The sequence below is a fragment of the Fukomys damarensis genome, unplaced genomic scaffold, assembly GCF_012274545.1.
Source record: "Fukomys damarensis isolate Sample0158 unplaced genomic scaffold, DMR_v1.0_HiC HiC_scaffold_23, whole genome shotgun sequence".
In the NCBI taxonomy this organism is placed as follows: domain Eukaryota; kingdom Metazoa; phylum Chordata; class Mammalia; order Rodentia; family Bathyergidae; genus Fukomys; species Fukomys damarensis.
The window spans coordinates 2,002,535-2,020,803 of record NW_022900935.1 but is presented as its reverse complement, the minus strand read 5'-3'; the positions used below and the strand labels follow the sequence as shown (position 1 = coordinate 2,020,803).

At 56.9% G+C, this 18,269-nt stretch overlaps 1 protein-coding gene and 1 long non-coding RNA gene across 2 annotated transcripts in view; one reads left to right on the top strand and one right to left on the bottom strand.

The window, feature by feature from the left end:
- The window catches only part of Padi2 (peptidyl arginine deiminase 2), a 39,040-nt gene that overhangs the window by 4,992 nt on the left and 15,779 nt on the right, over positions 1-18,269 (top strand). Inside the window, exons 2-6 of the mRNA XM_010614186.2 lie at positions 4,433-4,616; positions 5,605-5,677; positions 11,325-11,386; positions 13,822-13,939; positions 14,778-14,903. Of these exons, the coding sequence (XP_010612488.1) occupies positions 4,433-4,616; positions 5,605-5,677; positions 11,325-11,386; positions 13,822-13,939; positions 14,778-14,903 (563 nt within the window). The remainder of the gene's footprint in view (positions 1-4,432; positions 4,617-5,604; positions 5,678-11,324; positions 11,387-13,821; positions 13,940-14,777; positions 14,904-18,269) is intronic.
- On the bottom strand, positions 6,317-11,384 carry LOC104855359. The gene is made up of 3 exons (XR_778380.2): positions 11,306-11,384; positions 10,550-10,660; positions 6,317-6,374 (listed from the first exon to the last, which is right to left on the bottom strand). It is a non-coding gene; the product is annotated as an uncharacterized LOC104855359 (long non-coding RNA).

The following is an 18,269-nucleotide window of genomic DNA, read 5'->3' as shown; positions in this document are numbered from 1 at the left end:
AAAAAACTAGGTTGCCATATTCCTAAGGTGAGGCCCAGGCAGCTGGAGCACCAGGGCCTGGTGAGAGGCCACCATGGCTACCGGTGCAGGAGGAGGCTGGCAGTGGACAGACACAGGGTGTGCCTCTCCGAACCCTGTCCAGGCTGCCCGCGCTCAGGGCTGCACCCACCACTGTACCGAGCACCCGATGTGAGGCCTGGACCGTGACCCTCCCGGCCCAGGCCGCAGCTCCCTCTTTCCTCTGCCCTCCAGAGTGCTCGCTGTGGGTCGTGTGCCAGGCTGGCGCCCACAACTCCCCCTGCCAACTCCTCCAAAGCCCTGAGGCGAGGCCGTTGTGTCCAGGCTGCCAGGAGCCGGCTCACCCCGAGGGTGAGCCCCGCCAGTGTTAACGAGGTGCGGCCAGGTGGGGCCGCGGAGAGCCCGTGCCAGCTGGGAGCAGGTGTGTCGGGCCGCCCAGCCCTGCAGGGCCAAGCCAGCAACCTTCCCCACTGAATGGGACGAAAACCAGAGGGGACGGCAGCTCCGCAGGTGTCCTTGGCTTGACACTGGCCTCCCGGCCTCTTCCATTTCCCTGGCCACCATCCAGTCCCAAGCTGCCACCACCGCCACCTCCCTGGGCTCCTGCACTGGTCCCTCTGCTCCAGTGATGGCGAACCTTTTAGAACCTCTGTTCGAAATGGGGTTTCCTAGGCTCCGCCCAGACTTGAGTCCGAAATACAGGCCTGGACCCAGTGACCTGTCTTTTCCTAGCCTCATATGTACATTTAAAGCAAGGTCTTCCGGTTTCATTAACTCTTTTTCCATAGACACATCTTTATCAGTGCGTATGAATTTTCTGAAATTGAGGTTCCCTGAGGCACCTTCACGCATGCGCGTCTCTTAATCATACTCATCCCTCATCGCCGCCCCTTATCCCCACTGCCCCGTCCACCTGAACTGTTTAATGCTTCGGCCCAACTCAGATGGCCGTCCCTGAAAGACTGTGTCCTTCGGCCCATAATCACACAAGCCATTGTGTCACCCATAATCACACAAGCCATTGTGTCACTTACTGAAAGTCTTTCTCCCTCCCTATACTATGAACTCTGTGGGCCCGGGAATGGGCTGTCTCTTCCCCGTCTACCCCTGCCACACAGAATGGTGCCCGGCGTGCTGTAAGTGGTCTGTAAAGGAGTGGGGAACGGGTGAGCGGCCGTGTGAGCAAGCAGAGCCCTCCTCTCCGAGCCTTCCTCCCGCAAGGCTTGTGCTCGCTGCGTGCCTGTGCTGGCTCAGATCCAATGATAAAACAAGGAAGATACCTGTGCCCTCGTTTCAAGGAGCCTACTGCCACCAGGGAAAATAAACATGGGCACACACCCACGGAGCTGGGTCTTCAGGGAGCAGTGGACGTTCGCAGAGAAGGCGGTGAAGGCCGGGAAGGGAATCTCAGGTGGAAGGGACAGCAGAAGTGAGATGGAACGAGGCAGAGGCGTCAGAGGGTGGCAGGAGGGCGGCGAGACGGTCCGGCTAAATGCCACCCCGTGAGTGCCAGGCTGAAGAGGGACTTCTGACCGATTTCTATCTCTCTCTTATTTATGTACTTATTTATTCATTTAGGTACCGGGGATCGAACTCAGGTCCTTGAGCTTTCGAGGCAGGTGGCGGCACCACGGAGCTAAATCCCCGGCTCCAATCTCTTTAAAAATCGCTCCAGAACTACAACGTGGAAAGCCAAGAGGGAGGGCTTCGCTCACCCGTTTATTCCCAAAGCACACACGGAGCCATGGCCAGGCCCCAGGGCTGGACCACAGTGCAGGTGTTGGTACAAGGACAGAGTCTGTCCTTCTGTCTGCCTCTCTCCAGCCGGCTCCTTCCTCCCAGAGTGCTCTGGGTCCCCCAGCCCCCAGGGGCCACAGCAGCTCTCGGATTGCTGCAGGGTTGTCTGAGAGGAGCTTCCTGGGGAGGGAGGCTGCCAGCAGGATCCTGGGGGACAATGGCGCCTTTGTTGCTTCTGCCAGGGCCGCTGCTCCAAGAATAGCTGTCTGCTCGGCTGGGCTCGGAGCAGGGTTGGCGCGGGAGGAGGGCGCGGGACCCCGCGGCTCTGATGTGGCCGGCTACTAACCCTCTGGGCCCTCTGGGGCCTGCTCGGGTTTCTCACTGGCCCAGGTGGCTGAAGGCGGGCAGGAGCATCAGCACAGGAACCACGTCAGGTCCTGAGGGAGCATCCTCTTGCGTGAGTTTGTAAAGCACCAGGACCATGTGCAGAAGCTCAGTTGGGCAGCAGTGCTGTTACAGGGGACAGGGGTCCAGCAGAGAGGCACGTGCTCTCCGGAGCCTCCCCCAACCCCAGACTCAAGGCCCCTCAGCCAGGACGAGGCAAAACTGGGCTCAGACCCAGATCTTCCACCTCCGGAGCCGAGACCAGGGCTCTGCCTGGCTCTGCCTCTCCTAACGATGTGATTGGGGCAGTTGGCCATGGCTCTGCCCAGCGTCTTCTGAGGGGCTGAGGACTTTGGAAGGGGTGGCAGGACAAGGACAGCTTCTGTCTGAGCTCCTCCGCCAACACCAGGAATGGGCTGCTGAGCTCTGCTCGTTATCCCCTCTGGTGCCCAAAACCAGGCTCTCAGCCAGTGGCCCCTGCAGCAGTTTGCTGTTTATGTGTCATTATTTGTCCCTTGTGGTGCTAAGGATGGGACCGAGGGCCTTGTGCATGTGGACAAGTGATCTGCTTCTGAGCTACAGCCTCAGCCCCAGACTGTGGCCAGGGTCAGAGAGACACTGCTCAGCAGCCTCTGGAGCCTGACACCTACAGCCTTGGCCCCCTGGGGCTCTGACCCCTGGAGCTGATGGACCTGCAGACCAGGGGCCCTCCAAGTGGGCCCTTCCACCAGCAGCACCAACAGTTCCTGGAAACAGGAGAGAGGGCAGATCCTGGGCCCACCCCAGCCCCGCCAGGACCGAACTCAGAATCCAGACCCAGCCTGTCCCGGTCACATGACCAGTGGCCCCTGCCTCACCTCAGCCGCATCAGGCAGACTCCCAGGGACGGGATCCACACACGTCTGCGGCCCTCAGAACCCTCCCTGAAGGTTCAGACAGCACCCATGTTGTTCTGAAGCCCATCAGAGTCCAGATTCTGAAAGAGAGAAAGGCAGATCCACCCCAGGACTGTGTCTGAGTCGCAAATCCCACAAGAATCCCGCCTGGACGCCTCTGAGCCCTCTGTGTCCTTTGGGACCCTCACACTGACGCTGAATTCAGCAAGACCTTCAGCCCTCGGTGCCTTCCCCTTTCCCCACCTTCCTGTCACCTCCTCTTAAGCCAGCATCTTAGTCAGCTCAGGTGGCCATAACCAAACACCACAGGCTGTTCGTTGCCTCACAGTTCTGGAAACCGGAAGCACATGCTGTAGAGGGCACCTGTGAGCAAGGCCCTTGTCACCAGGGCCTTTCCTCAGTGTGCGTGGCCGGGGGTGGGGCTCTCTCCTGATGAGGTCGCCAATCCTATTGGGTTAGAACCTGCCGGTGACTTCCTGTGACCTGAGAATCCTTCTGAAAGCCCCATCACCCAACCCCACCACACTGGGCCTAAAGCTACGACAGGTAGATTTGGGGATCACAGACAGCCCACAGCAGTCACATGGGAACCCCAAATTCTCCCACCCTAAAGTCTCATACATTTCAGAATTCCCAGAGTATTTCCCTCTCAGTGGAAAACTATCCTGAGCCCCAAGGAATGCAGAATACAGGCCAAAAACAACTGGCAGGCAGAGGGGGCTCTGTGACAGAGACACCACCCAGAGCTCCAGGCTGTGTCCTTGTGAGAACTCAGTCAGCCCCTTGCTCGGTGACACTCGGTGACAGGGAGTCAAGGTTCTGTCTGTTGCTGGAGCAAATTTATCCCTCTGTCCCAGGCTCAGTCATCCAGCCCTGCAGGGCCACACATTCCCGAAGCGAACTGAAGAAGGCACCTGTGATGAGGTGTGATCTGCATGAAGAATTCGGGTCTTGTGCTGGGGATTTAGCTCAGTGGTTCGGCCACCTGCCTCGCAAGTGCAAGGTCCTGAGTTCAATCCCCGGTACCAAAGGGGGGAAAAAAAGAATTCAGGTCTTAATGGGACTGGCACGTAACTCAGCGGGACAGCACTTGCCTAGCAAGCATGAGGCCCTGGGTTCCATCCCTAGCACCTCAAAAACAGTGAAGGATTCAGGTCTCCAGGCCATGTGCTCTAAAACTCTGACTCAGTAGGTGGAGCCCGGCCCAGGAATCTGTGCACGGAGCCAGTGTCCTCTACCACCAGGTGACTGCCAGTCTGGGTCCGTTGTCCCCAAGACCAGATGACCCAGGAGGCCCTGGAGCCTTGTCCCTCTTGCCCCTCCAGGAGTCTCATCCTGAAGCCCCTCGTTCCACCCGCCCCAGGGCTCCCCTGACCCTCTGTCCTCTCTCCCTACAGCGCAGCCCCAGCCGGGGCCAGAACCTTCAGTCTGAAGCACTCAGAGCATGTCCTGGTGGAGGTGGTACGTGATGGGGAAGCCGAGGAGGTGGCCACCAACGGCAAACAGCGCTGGGCTCTCTCACCCAGCACCACGCTGCGGCTCACCATGAGCCAGGCCAGCACCGAGCCCAGCAGCGATAAGGTACCAGAGCAGGGGAGTCCTGATCCTGGACTGCAGGATCCCAGGGCCACGCTGGGGCAGGGGCAGAGGAGAGCATCCCTGACCCAAAGTGAGAGCTGTGTATGTTTTCCCACTTTTCTAACAGCCACACCAAAAGAGAACGAGGTGAAATTGGCTAGGCAAGATGGCATGCTTTCTGGAGGCTGAGGCAGGAGGGTCACAACTTTGACTCTAGCCTGGGCAACCTGATGCCTTAGTGAGACCCTATCTCAAAATAAAAAAATAAAAAGGGCTGGAGTATAGCTCAGTGCAAAGGCCCTGTGTTCAACCCTCAGTACCATGTACCTCCCAAAAAGAGGCAAAATTAATTTTCCTAATATACCCTATTTAAATCCATACATCAAGTTATCATTTTGACCTATGTTAAATTTTAAAACAACAAGATAGTTTATACCCCTTTTTTGTGCGTAAACTGAATTCGTATCTACAGCACATCCCAGTGCGGACCAGCCATGTTTCAGAGAGCTCAGTGGCCCCGGGCTAAGGGCTGATGGCTTCCTAGAGGTCACAGTGTGGACAGCTGAGGGATGGGAAGGGACACTCAGAGCCACAGAATTCTTGGGGGACCCAGCACCCTGGGTCTCACTGTCTGCACGGGGCATGGAGCCCTGGTGGGGGGGATTTGCCCACCTGGAGAAGCCAAGACCAGAGTTGTCTGCCCCCTGCCCCTTGCCATCCTGAGCCCTGTGCCCCGAGAGCTTAGCTTACAAGGTGGATGTGGGGCTGAACTGATACGGAGCCCTCTTGAAGGCAGTGAAGGCTGCTTGGGGGTACGGGGGGCTCCCAGCACACAGCCGCCCAGCTCAGTCCTGCGGGGGAGGCGGCCGCAGGAGACAACCCAGGAGAACTTCGGAGGGGAGGTCCGGGTGTCTGGAGAGGATGGGGTGGCTACCCTGCCCTCCTGGGGGGGTCTCTGATCGCTGCTCCTCTCTATCCCCACGCCCCCAAGGTCACCGTCAACTACTATGAGGAGGAGGGCAGCGGCCCCATCGACCAGGCTGGACTCTTCCTCACGGCCATCGGTGAGTTGGCGGCACTGTGGCTTGGCCACCTCCCCCGCAGCCCAGGCTCAGTTCGGTGATGTAGGCCTGGCCCCTGGAGGCTCCTCACAGTAGCGCCGGCCGTGCAGGGACCTCACGCACCCCTGGCAGAGGACTCGCCCTGCGTCAGGTCCCCAGCACTGGCTCTGAAGGCCTGTCCCTCCCTGCCTCTCCCCTGCAGCTTGGTCCTAGATGTGTCCCAGCTCCTCCCCTGCTCCAGCCCGGTCCTGGGTCCACAGAGATGCACCCCTGGTCCATAGCTCACCTGGTCCAAGCCCTTCGTTCGACCCACAAGGATGGTGAGGCCTAGAGAGGTTAGAAAACTCATCTGAAGTCACGCAACAGCCCATTGGCAGGTTGAGTCCAACACTCAGGATGATTCTGGGCCCTTGTACCACACCCTACTGCCCTGTCCTGGGTGCCAGGCCTTCATGGCAGGGAACCGGGACGTGACCTTCTGAACTTTCAATCGCTCAACCCGTTGAGGAGTTATTTCCTTTTCTGTTCCTATCATAGAATTTAGCCAGGGGCACTTACTTCAGAGTCACTTTGTCTGTCCCGGCGGCGTGGTCTTACACAGACAGAGTTGCCACCTGGCGTGGGACAGAATACTGAGCACGACCGTGTGCTAAGGGCTTCTCAGAAATCCCAACGCTGTCTCCCACTTCCGGCGCCCCAGCTGTGTCCGGGCCGTGATGGGTGTGAACGAGGAGGAGAAAGATAAACAGTGAGAATTTACCCTCAGCATGCCACACACCTTACAGTCGTGGTTTCAATCTCTTCTCTCAAGGATTCCAAGGGTAAAGGCCATTATTATCCCATTTTACAGAGGAGTAAACCAAGGCTCAGAAAAGCAAAGCAAGCAAACAGAAAGCTGTCTGAGGCTACACACCTAGAGGGCAGCTGGTGGCCTCCGAATCATTTGGCTCCGTCTCACTTTCTGGGCTCTTGGGGTGTCCCTAGGCCGGCCCCCCACCTTCCTGCACCCTGTGCCAGGCTGAGCAACAGAGCTTCTCTGCTTCTCAGCTCCTTCCCAAGTAAGGCTTGGCTGCCGGACAGCCGGGGACCCTGGGGGCCTCAGGAAGCCTTGGGAAGTGGTAACTAGACGCCCCCGGTTGTCCTGAGGCTTGGCGCGTGTATGACCCTCACGTGCACACATAGCCCCCCGCTGTCTTGAATGACCACCCTGGAGGAAACCCAGCCCCACAGACAGGAACCCCTGAGGACACGGGCAGGAAGGGCAGAGGCCAGAGGCCGTGAAGTAAAGGTGATCCCGCCTCTGTGCCAGGAGGATGTGCTCAAAGCAAGGTGTGCGTAGGAGAGATGGCACAAGGAGCCTTAGACCAGGAGGTGGTTTGCAGGGGACGCTGCTCAGGGTAGGACGGCGCTCAGTTCCAAAAGTGCCGCCTGTGCCCGAGACAAAGGACCACCTTTGTCCACAAGGTTCTGAGTTGCTGTCGCCAAGCTTTTATTTGTTAAACTGCCACAGGGTGCAGATACTTAGCTTCTATGGACCAGGAAAATGTTCCCCTCGGCTGCCCCAAAAAGAGAAAGAGAGACAGGGAGAGGGAAAGAGAGAGGAAAAAACTTAAATGTGTGGCAAAAAAAAGTCTTTAAAACAATTTGCCATCAACTATCTTCATAATTTTAACACCTATAAAGTAGGCAGGACAGCCGCTCGGGGTAAAAGACACTTTCACAGTCTGGGGATTTAGCTCAGTGGTGCTGCCACCTGCTTTGCAAGTGCAAGGTCCTAAATTCGATCCTCGGTGCCAAAAAAAGTCACTTTACATTCAGAAAATATCACTCACCCCACTGAGTCTATGCTTCCTGGGCTGAGGGATCCTGGTGATTCTCAGGTGGCCCTGGTAACCGCTGGTCTATCTGCCCTGCCCACACCCTGTCTTCTGCTCGCCTGGGCGGCTACCCCGGGATGCCTTGAGCCCCCACACGGGGATCACCCAGAGGCAGCGCTCAGAGGCAGGGACATTCTAAATGTTCCCAGAGGACGGGACCAATTCTGCAAGGGATCCTTATCTGAATCCTTCTGGCCACATTCTGCTCTACCCGCACGGAGCAGAAAAAGCCCTGGCTTCAGATAGGAATAAATCCTGACCCTGGCCTCTCCAGCCGCACTGTGACTTTGTACAAGTTCTATCGCCTTCCTGAGCCTCCACTTCTAATCCAGGCGCTGTGCTTCTGAGGATTCGGGTGGGTGGCATGTGCAGAGGGCCTGTGGCCGGGGCCCAGGACAGAGGCTGAGGGGATGCTGTCTTCTCCTTCCTCCCTGGGGAGCCCAGGGAAGAGGAAGTAGCTATCCCACAGCCTACTTCTGGGGATTTAGGATCAGACCTATGGCACCTTTGGCCTCCAGTCAGGTCACCTCTTGGTCCCAGTCCCGCAGGCACTTGCTGTGTGACCTTGAAAGTAGCCCAGGCCTCACCTTTTCCCAGCTCTACGATGAAGGGTTTGAATGAATTAATCCCTGGAAACACTGAAGATTCCCAGTAGGATAATTTGAAAAGCTTCCTATTCTAAGGACAGTGGCAGAGATGGCAGGTGGGGAATGGCCCCACACACCTGGCTGAGGCTGAACGATGGATCAGTCCCTTCGCGTGTGCGCGCGCACACACACACACACACACACACGGGCCTCGGGAAGTTTAGCGCTGCCTGGGGAGCTCATCCATGTGCCCCTCCCAGAGCCCGCATGACTGTCTGGGTTTGAGGGGGTCCCATCTTCCCCGCCACATCCCAAGCAGCTCACTAGGGCAGGCAGACCAGTACCCTGCCACTGTCCGTGGGCTGGCAGCCTGCTGAGCCCTCGGGGTCTTGATTCTCAGTGCAGACTGTCTTGAACCCAATCCTAGTGACATTTCGCCTTCGCCTCCCCACACCCAGGCGCCACCCGACACTTCGGAGCTATTCTGGGGAGCTGAGGTAGGATCCAGGGCCTCTGGGAAATGTCTGGGACCCAGAGGCCCTGAAACAGGTGTCCTCTCCCTCCTCCCCTGGGACGGCAGAGCCCTCCCAGGAGGACAGGGCCCTGGGCGAGGCGTGCCAGCCCTGCCCGCTGTCCTTCTGTGCCTCACCCCAATGGAATCTGGACAGACACGAGGAAGCCTCCGGGGAGCTCTGGGCAGGGGTGGAGGGCAGAGGAGGGCATTTCAGTTGACTTGGGACTGGTCGTGGGGCCAGAGAGAGAAACAGTGGCTGTGGAGGCTGGGAAGAGGCGATAAGAGGCCTGGTTTTGAAACGTTCAAATTTCACAACAGGAAGGCAGTGAGGCCTGCATCTGAGTTTGTCAAACCAGGAGAGAGCAAGAAGCATATTATTTAGTATCAGGGAGGGAAGAGGACAAGCTAGACGGGGCAGCTGCTTTCCTTTAGAAAGTTTGGCATTTGATTTGACTTTTTTGCACTATATGCAAATGTCACAGGGATAAAATTTTTCATGGTAAGAAACCCCTGCAGCAAAGCAGTTGAAAGTACCCCAGCATTCCTCCCCGGTGGCCGCTGCTCTAAGGGACAACCCGCAAGAGCTTCACCGTCACCCTGCAGTCTAGGGACAAAAGTCACAGGGCTACCAGGGTGGAATGAGGCCACCTCTGCCAGTGACCTTCAGGGAGCGGCTGAGGGGGCAGTGGAGGTGCTGGGCCAGTCAGAGCTCAGTCTGGGTCTGTGGCTGGGTGGAAAAAACAGTGACCTGGAGGCCCAAGTGGGAAGCCTGACTTTGGGGGTCACTTCTTTCCTGCCGGGCACCTCGGTACCCTCATCGCACTGCCGGGGGAGGGGGTGATGACTCCACCCCTGGGGCTACCGAAAGGAGTCTGTGCAAGGGACGGTGCCCTGCAGCTGGGGGGTGGGGGAGCCGTGCACACGGGGAGAGGATCTGTACCCCCCAGGACTGCAGGCTCCAGTGCCTCGCCCGGGCCGGCCACAGCACACGCGCCCTCCCAGGTGTTGGGCGGACCGTGCACCAGAGGGAGGAGTGCGACCCTCGGATCCTGCAGGTGCCGCTTTCAAGGGCCTCCTGGCCCACCCTCCACCTCCTCCCACACCCACAAAAGCCAGTCAGGATTAGGAGGGAATCAGACTATGGCCAAGGGGAGGACTTGAATGAGATCCCTGAACTGGAGAGGGGCTGAGCCGCGCGGGAAGGGTGACGTGGGGACCCGTCCTGTACGGGACCCTCCTCCCAGCCCATCCAGGCACAGGGCCACCTGCTAAGGGGCCAGACCAGGGTGCTCTCGTTCCCACCCGCTCCCACCACGCTCCAAGTTGTATCTGAGTGGACCAGGCCCTCGGGGGCAGCTCCAGGGCCTGGGACCAGCGCGTCTCACCCAGTGCCACCCCCAGTGCCTGCAAGGGGCAACATAGTCTCCCGAGGCCGTTTGTTGTCACAGCTGGGAGGTGTGATAGCATCTTGTGGGTTGAGGCCAGGATGCTGCTAAACATCATAGTCCCCGAAACCAAAATTGCCTGGTTTAGATGTAGGTAGGGGGCTGGGGATTTAGTTCAGTGGTTCTGCCGCCTGCCTCGAAAGCACAAGATCCTGAGTTCAATCCCTGATACCAAAAAAAAAAAAAAAAAATGTAAGCAGGCCCTGCCATTCACCCAGTGCCATAACTGGAAAGGGTCACACAATTGGTAAGTGAGGAAACGGGCTCAGAGAGTTTATCTGACCTGCCCAAAGTCACACAGCTCATAAGCAGAGAACCAGGGGTCCAACCCAGTGCTGTGTTTTCACTGCCCCACAGTCTCCTCGAAGCCTGTCTCCCTGATAGGTCCAGGAATGGTGGTGCTCCCTCCCTGGGAAAAGGCGTAAGCAAGGACGTTGCCCTGGTCCACCTACCTGAGGCAAGGACGCAGCCCTGTATTGGAAGCAACTCAAATCCAGAGGGGTTGGAGATCCTGTTTCCCACCGAGAGGAAATTCCTCAGTCCTCACAGCTGGGGCAGGACTACTAGGAGTTTGGGGAGAGAAAGAGAGAAAGTCACACATGTGCACACCGGACACAGACACATAGGCTTGCACATGCACACAGAGACACACACAGGGTCAGACTGGAAAAATCCTGTGCTGGTACTTTCTTTTTTTAAGACAGGGTCTTGCCATGTAGTTCAGGCTGGTCTTGAACTCGCTATGTAGCCCACGCTGGCCTCAAACTGACAGTGATCCTCCTGCCTCAGCCTCCCCAGTTGCTGGGATTACAGGCGTGCACCACCATGCCCGGCTGGTACAATTTCAAAATAGAAGCAAAATAGACGATTGTAATGCACCTGGTGCTGCTGAAGCCACCTGTGTGACCTTGGGCATGTGACTTCGCTGCTCCCAGATGGGAGTGAGGATCAGGCCTCACCCCCGCCCAGGACTAGGGCAACCCTGACTACTGGATAGCACTGCAGAAGCTGGGAGCTGCCGGGCACACAGCATCCCAGTGAGGTCCCTAGGGAAGAGGGTGGAGGTTAGGGTTAGGCAGGGAGCCGGGGAAGGTGACCTCGCAAAAGATGCTCCTTTTCCAGCAGCTGAACGACAGGTAAGCTGCAGCCCTGTGTCCCACGGGTCTCCCCTGCGTCCTGCACCCTGTCTGGTAGGGTCAGCCACTCACCTCTGTCTCTTGTCCCCAGAGATCTCCCTGGATGTGGACGCAGACCGGGACGGCGTGGTAGAGAAGAACAACCCAAAGAAGGTACAAGCTGTTCGGGTGGACGCCGCCTCGGGGAGGGAGGGGAGGGGCTTCCGAGGGGCGGAGGCTCGGCCTGCACCTGCATCGGCGGTGGGCCCCTGCCAAGCCGACAGCTCCCCTTCGCAGGGCCGAAGATTACGGGGTCAGCTGCAGAGCAGGGACCAGACTCTGTGTCCCCACCCCGCTGGCTGAGCTGTCGAAAAGAACAAACGCGTCTGCCACAGAGGTCATGCTGCAATGTGTGCCAGTTTTTAGTTTTAAATCCAAGGAACAGAGGGCCGCCTCCATCCCACCGTCCGCCTGCGTCTGTTCCTGCGGGCCTGCTCCTGTCGCTATCTTAGTCCGTTCGTGCCCTCGCCCCTCTACCTGCCCTCTGCACCTTGCACCCTCCGCGCCCTCTGGCTCCCACCAAGGCCCACCGAATGGTCAGTGTGTCTCTTTCGGTCCTTGCGGTCCTTGGGGAACGCCATGGGATGGGTGTATGTTTTTAATTTATGCAGCTAGTGTGATGCTTCCCGTCTCTCGCGGTTTTGTGCTTTTCCCCCAACCCAGTCTTTGAGCACCGTTGGTTTTTTTATGTGTATATCTGGGCTCTTGCTTCTAACAATTTTTTTTTTAGTTTTTGGCCCTTTGTGTCATTTATATTTTATCACAGGCATATGCGTGGTTCTTATACAAACAGTCTGACACCTAGGTTAGTGATGAAGACTTGAATGCTTTCTTGTTGTTTTTTCCGTGCTTAGGATGAAACCCAGGGCTTAATGACTACTAGGCAAGCACTCTCCCACTAAGCTACACCCCCAGTCGGATAAGTATTCTTAAAAGTGAAGCACAGTCGGACAGTAGAGCTCAGTAGCTGTAGTACCTAGTGTGCGTAAGGCCCGGGGTTCTATCTCTGGCACCACACACACACATAAAATGAATACATCCCAGTGAGCAGCAACTCTGTCCAGGTCGGGCAGTGGCCTCGGGCCTCATGAGGAGCCCCTCCTTCCGGGCTGCATAGCTGGGCTCCTACACACTCAGTCTCCACGGCCCAGCCACGTGGCAGTGGGCTCCACAGAGGCTCTGAGGCTCAGCAACCCCTGGGAGGAGGCTTTCGGCCTCTCCAGAGGGTTGAGCAATCCTGGCCAAGTTACCCAGCCCCTGTGAACCTGAACTGGCAATCTCTATACCTGGACCTGTGAAGTGGTCACGTTTTCTTTCGAAACCCATAAATACTTGTTGAGCATCTTTGATATTCCAGGACTAGATCATGCCCAGGGCTGCACAGAGAACAGGAGAAACCCAGCACCTGCCCTTGAGCCCACAGTCCAGGCGGAGCCCCATGTTCAGGGGAGAGTGGCATGGATGGCTGTGTCGTCACAGTCACCCTAAGGCTCCCTAAAAGCCTTGTGCGGTGTCATGTGTGGACCCAGGGACACTGCTGTGGTCTGGGCATCCGAAAGGCTTCCTGGAGAAGGCCCAGTTGTGCGGAGACTGGAAGAGGGTAGAATCGGCCAAAGAAAAAGAACAGTGGTCCGGGTGGAGGGGCCGGTGTGGGCAAAGGCCCAAGAGCGGGGCGTCTGCAAACAGAGACGGGGCCCGTGTGGGTGGAAAAGGAAGAACTGGGGACCAGGTGGAGGAGGCAGATGGAGGGGCCGGCGGTCCCACAGGGCCTTGCAGGCTGCGGTGAGGAATCGAGAGTCAGGGCTTATGCAGGAAGCAACATGATGGGATGAGCTGGAGTCAATTCTCCTAGTGTGTGGAGAAAACACAGAAGAAAACAGCAGGGGTTCCAGACACTGGGCCATGGACCCGTAGGCACCCACCGCACAGCAGCTGAGCTCTTGCGCTGGGGCGGAGCCCTGCCTGCTGTTAGGTCAGCAGTGGCCTCAGATTCTCATAGGAGCGCGAACCCTTCTGTGAGTTGCATGTGGATGGGAGCATCTAGCTTCTGAACGCCTTATGAGAATCTAACCCGATGATCTGGGGTGGAGCGGAGGGGTGCAATTTTGTAATCCTGGCGAATGTAACTATTACGTATCACAAACATGCTAATCATTTAAAAAAGAAACACAAAGAAGTCTATACTAGTCCATGGAAAGTTGTCTCCCAAGCAACTGGTCTGCCGTGCCAAAAATATTGGTGGCCACCATCCTAGGGGACCTTAGGGCCTCTCCCAGAATATCCATCTGTTTGTTCCTCTGCCTCGGCCTCCTTCCTGCCTCCTCCCTGGCTCAGAGGTGAGGTCGCCTGCCCTTTCTGGCCTTCCTGTCTCGCCACCCCACTCGAACCTGACTCAGAAGCTCTCAGGGGTCCTCTCTCGGGATTGATGCCCATCAGGTCACAGCTGTGTGGTGACTTCTCTTTACTTCACCCTGGGCTGTCTCTGCAGTGTCCCTCGGGGTCTGCTGGGAGAGGGAAGAGAGCACTGACCTCCCTCCCTGCCGCCGCAGGCGTCCTGGACCTGGGGCCCCGAGGGCCAGGGAGCCATCCTGCTGGTGAACTGTGACCGAGACACGCCCTGGCTGCCCACGGAGGACTGCAGTGATGAGAAGGTCTACAGCAAGCAAGGTCCTGCAGGGCCACACGGGGGATCAGGGGCGAGGGAAGCATCGCTCCTGTCCGGGGCAGGGTGCGGTGGGTGGGGACTTGGGCCTCCTGGGGGCAGCAGACTCAAATATCCACTTGAGCTCAAAGCAGAAGACAGAACTGTAAATACAGTGCAACTGGAACCACATTTTAAAGCAAACAGGGCTGGGGATTGAGCTCAGTGGTTCCACTACCTGCCTCAGAAACAAGAGGTCCCGAGTTCGATTCCTGGTACCAAAAACAAGCAAACTTACACAAGCAGAAAGAGATTCAAAAGTAAATTCTCAAAGGGTTAGCAGGGGTCATCTCTGGTATTGAAGGTGACAACCAGTCTTTCCTTCTCCTTTGTTTGTTTTTTTCTTTTTTTAGTACTAGAAACTGAACACAAGACCTTTACACCGAGCTACAGCACCAGCCCATTTTTTCCCACTTTCTCTTCTATAGTTTCTAGCAATATTCTTTGCTTTTTCTCATTGAGCTTCTTGGTACTTTTTAAGTATACAGTACAGTTACATTTATCATTGGGATCTTGTACTATTACATGACAGGTCCTGGTCCCACCCATTTTTTATTTTTTATTTTGAGACGGAGTCTTGCTGAATTGCCCAGGCTGGGCTCAAATTTGCAGTCCTCCTGCCTCAGCCTCTAGAGTGCTCGGGTTGCAGTTGGGCACCTCTGCACCTGGCTGTTTGGTTTTTTATGCTTCCCCGTGGTTCTCATAATACACGTGTTACCCCGTCCCTTTCCTGATTTCAACATGAAAGGCAGCGGTCCCTGCAGCAGTCCCTTCCTGCTAACCTTCCCGTGTCGCTGTCCCCAGACCTCAAAGACATGTCCCAGATGATCCTGCGTACCAAGGGACCCGACCGCCTGCCCGCGGGGTACGAGATGGTTCTCTACATCTCCATGTCAGACGCGGACAAAGTGGGCGTGTTCTACGTGGACAGTGAGTGAGCCCTGCTCGGCCCGCAAAGGCCACCCGCCCCGTGTGATTGCAGTGCCCTTTGCCAGAGTCCTGGCATCTTCCTGAGACTGGAGCCCAGGCAGGGACTGCCTTCGGGGCATGTCTGGTTATCTCTGACTTTCCAAAGAGATGCGGGAAAGGAGAGAGAGAGATGTTATCGTCACCCTCCAGGAATGGCCCTGCTTCCTCCTCATGGTGACAGGGTGTGCTGGGTCCCCCTGTGTAGGGCACGTGCTCCGTGCTGGGGCTCACCCTGGAAGCTGCCTGCGCTGTCCCATTCTTTCTATAAACACACTTTGAGCAGCTTGGTGCCAGCACCGGTCTTGCAGCTGGGATCCCTACAGTAAAAGCACCAACCGCACCCGGTCTTCAGGGCGCTGCCAGCTTAGCGGTGGGGACATAATGAGTAGTGTGTTGTGGGAAGTGAAAGAGAGCTGAGATTCGAAGGAACCAGCCACTCGTAAGCCAAAGGAAAAGAGCTCCGAGCAGAGGGGACAGTGCCCACGAAGCAGGAGGTGGGGACCCATTAGAGCTCTGGAAAAGCAGGAAGACCAGAGTGGAGGGTGTGGGAGAGACGCTCAGGGAGCTGGGCCAGGGGCCAGGGAGAGCGCGCGGCGGGGTTTGGATTTTACGCTAAGTGCAGTGGAGGGTTTTAAGCAAGGGACTCTCAGGATCTGATTTGTGTCTTTTCCTCAGTTAGACAGCTCTGCAGTTTGTCACGGTGTCGTCAGGGTGTTCCTTAGAAACGGCTCACCAATGAACAGTATCCGGGTCCTTCTTGCCTCCAACAAAGAATTGGATGAGAAAAGCCAAAAATGGTGCCAGAAGTTTATTCGAACAGTGAGGGGTGAAGGGCAAGGGAAGAACTGGCTCTGTAGAGTGAACTTGGGCCCAACAGAGAGAGGAAAGGGTGAAAGCAAAAATAAAAGTGCGCTCCAGTGATCCCAGTCCCTATCTGAGGAGTCACAGTAGCGCGTGCCTGTGTCTTACATGCTGTGCACATCTCGTGGGAACCTGAGAGAAATTCCACATATGGGGCCCTGGGATCTTGTCATGGACAGGTCCCGCTTATTTCCCAACCAGCTTTTTTTTCTTCTTTCTCTTTTTGGTCCTGGGGATCGAACTCGGGCCCTTGCGAGGCCGATGGCAGAACCCCTGAGCCAAATCCCCGTCCCTCCCGGCCAGCTTTGCCACATCCTACCTCCCATGTCTGTGGTAGGTGGGGAAACACTGTCTGGGCACGAGCACCACCTCTGGATTGTCCTGATAGAGCCAGGCAGTCACCGGGGCGCCCTCACCTCGGGGACTTACTCGGCCAGGCCACCAGTAAGCAGCAGCTCTCCACGCCAGCCCTCTTCTGAACCACTCCAGGCCTTAGGCAGTGACCTCACACAGGCTTGAATGTCCGAGTCAGGCTGGCTCCGCAGCCCCAGGGGGCCAGAGATGTTGATGTTTATATCCGGGCCAGAGTTGCCATGGCGCGGGAGGGATGCAGGCCAGGGCTTGGCCTGGGCCTTGACCCAGCCTTGACATTCACAGAGACCTGTTGCTAGCAGTGCCTTCTGGAATTTTCAAGCGGTTTCTGCTTGTGTTCATGGAGTGGGCTCAGGCCTGGGCCCACGTTCACAACCCTGCCCCTCACCTGCCCCCGAGATGGGTCTTCAGGGGCAAAACAAAAAAAGGAAAGAAACTCCCACTGCGAGGGCTTAGAGGATGTTCACCAAGCCTGTGAGCGGGGCCTCATGTCTTCAGGAGGGCCATCCACTGGGACAGTGACCCCCAAATATGGACTCCCTGACGCGTACTCAGGCAGAAATGGAGACAAATAATTCATCTGTAGCTTGGCTTCCTTTTCTTCCATGCAAGCATTTTGTGGATTTTTGTCGAAGTCTGAATACACCTGGGGGTGAGAATGTGTATTACACAAATGTCATTTGGTCATTTGTGTCCCGGCGATGGTCCGGCCGTCCCCAAGGACAAGGGGGTTGGGCTTGAGGGGCCCGAGAGACTGCCTCCCCACCCCCAGCCCTGGGGCCTCCTCCTGAGATGTCATGTGGGGATAACAGGAGGCCCCGCTGTCCCGGATGGTGAGAGGGACGGAGTGAGGACAGTGTGGGCCTGTGGAACACCCCACAAAGACAGGAGGTCACTGCTTTTGTGGGAAATGTTATGCTAGTTGTGGTGACTGGGGTGGACAGAAGTCTCCAGTGCCTGTAGAAGGCCCAGTGACCTACTCCAGCCTCAGGTTCTTCCCAGAGCCCTGAAAGCCGGCCCTTAGCTCTTCGTACAAGGCGGTGCAGGTGACCAACTTGTCCCCATCTGCTCAGGACTTCCTTGAGATCCTGGCAGTGAAAGTCCCTCGTGCTGGGAAACACCTGGATCCCAGGCAAACTTGGACAGTTGTCACACCATCAGAAACTCCTTGGGAGGTGGAATTGCCCCAGAATGACTGGAAAGGTGACACCAACTGCTGAGGCCACCGCCCGGGGCTCCGGAGAGGTCAAGGGGGTCCTCAAGCCCAGCCCAAGGCACAAGGACAATTCCAGAGGACACTGTTTTGCCACAGACAAAGCTGGCCACACCGGAGGCGGCCGGCTCTGCTCCAAGCTGGGGACAGGGAACAAGGGACAGAGGCTCCTTGGACAATGGCTGTACTGTTCCCACCAGGGGATTGATATCCCTGGCACTGGCCCAAACTGCCCAAAAGAGGCCAGGATAGAAACACGCTGTGAATCTCAGAGCACAGGGCCCCGTGTGGGGGAGAGAGCTGCAGCAGATACAGACCATGTTCTCCACCTGACCCGCCTGCTGTCCACATCCCCTCAGTTCCAGACCCCAGTAGAGCCCCCAGCTGCCCTGAGCGCTGGGGGAGCTTCGCTTCTGCCAATTCTGCCAAAAAAAAAAAAGAGTGCTGGCTTCTAGGTCTCTCGCCTGCTCGCTAGTTCAAGTGCAGCCACCCATGGGTGTGGAAGGCCCAAGAGCCAGGGAAGAGTATCTTAGTCCCCGTGCACACGGCCATCCGGAGAGAGTGGGCCAAAGGGCACACACCGTCATTTGTGGGTAAGAAGGACCTTGCCTTCTATGCTGGGCTGTGCAAACGTCTCTTGAGCTATTCCGGGTGTGAATCTATCGGTCTTCTTTCTTGGACACAGCTGTGGGCGGTACAGTGAACCATCGCCTCTGTGCCTTCTGTTCAGTAGCTGCTGGATGAAAAGGCCATCAGTGCTGCAGTAAAGGCCATGCAGATCTGTTCGCAGTTCTAAGTGACCGAGGTTGCCAAGGTTGCAGATACTGTGTCGCTTGTAGCGATCCTGTGGCATAGATATATAGTCCCGCATTCACCAGACA